General features: G+C 72.0%; 1 protein-coding gene across 1 annotated transcript; it reads right to left on the reverse strand.

Moving 5' to 3' along the window:
- Positions 1 to 8: 8 nt before the first annotated feature.
- EMIHUDRAFT_253874 (hypothetical protein) lies at positions 9 to 930 on the reverse strand (the record flags this gene model as incomplete). Its single annotated transcript, XM_005782052.1, has 2 exons — positions 9 to 616; positions 921 to 930. Coding segments are annotated over 2 exons (618 nt in total), but the record flags the coding sequence as incomplete, so codon positions are not given.
- Between the last annotated feature and the right edge of the window lie 158 nt (positions 931 to 1,088).

The raw sequence follows: 1,088 nt of genomic DNA on the forward strand, positions 1-1,088 counted from the left end.
TCGCCGACGCCCAGGCACGCGCGGTCCACCTGCAGGATGACCGTCTCCTCGGCGCGGCCGCAGCAGTACAGGCAGTTCTCGGCCAGCCCAAACACCGGCGCCCACGCGCGCGACTCGAAGCCGCACGACGCGAAGCGCGCGGAGAACTCGGTCACCGTCGACGCGCGGATCGGCTCTGCGCCGTTCATCGCGACCTTCCAGTGCGCGAGCGACAGCTTCGCCAGCGCGTCGCCCTTGACGCGCCGGATGCACAGCGCGTACCCAAAGTTTGGCGCCGTGCACTGGACGAGGTGCGTGTCCTTCATGCGCGTGATCATCTGCAACCAGACGACGGGCCGCTGCAAAAAGGTGAAGGGCGAGGTGAGGTCGGCGCGCCAGCCGCGGATCGCGGCGGAGAGGCAGCCTCCGATGAGGCCCATGTCGTGGTACTGCGGCAGCCACGAGGCGACGCCGACCTCCTCTGCCGGGAGGGCGCCCATCTCTGACTGCGCCATCCGCACCTGCGCGATGGCGTCGATGTTGGCGACGAGGTTGCGCGTGCCGACCATCACGCCCTTCGGGTGGCCGGTCGAGCCCGACGTGTACTGCAGGAACGCAACCTCGTCCGGCGGCGACTCTTGCGTGCGGGTCTGCAGACGCGGGGCGGCGGGGCGCGCGGGCGGCGTGAGAAACGACCTGCGGTGGCCTCTACCCGGTGGTGGTGGTGGTGGCTGGCGGCGGCGTCCCGCCCGCCGCGGCCGCGTGCAGCCGCGGCGTCGGCGCGAGCCCGCCGCGAAGGGTCTCGGAAGTGTCTCGGAAGAAGGCGGGCGCCTTCAGCCAGCTGTCGAGCCACTGCTTCTCCTTGGCCGACGGCTTGGTGGCGGCGGCGCTGTCGGTGGCCTGCCACTTCCACTCGGAGGGCCAGCGGCACTCGGCGTCACGGACGGCCATGCTCGACACCCACTGCAGTCGCAGGTACATCTGCGGCGAGCGGGCGGGAGGATGAGGGGGGGCGGGGGGGGGGCGGTGAGGAAGGGGGGGGGGGGGCATAAGGCCCCGCCGCCCCCCAAAGTGGGGCCTGCTGGGGCTTCCCCTAAAAGGGGAGGGGG

Source organism: Emiliania huxleyi (assembly GCF_000372725.1).
Source record: "Emiliania huxleyi CCMP1516 chromosome Unknown EMIHUscaffold_1941, whole genome shotgun sequence".
NCBI classification, from domain to species: Eukaryota; Haptophyta; order Isochrysidales; family Noelaerhabdaceae; genus Emiliania; species Emiliania huxleyi.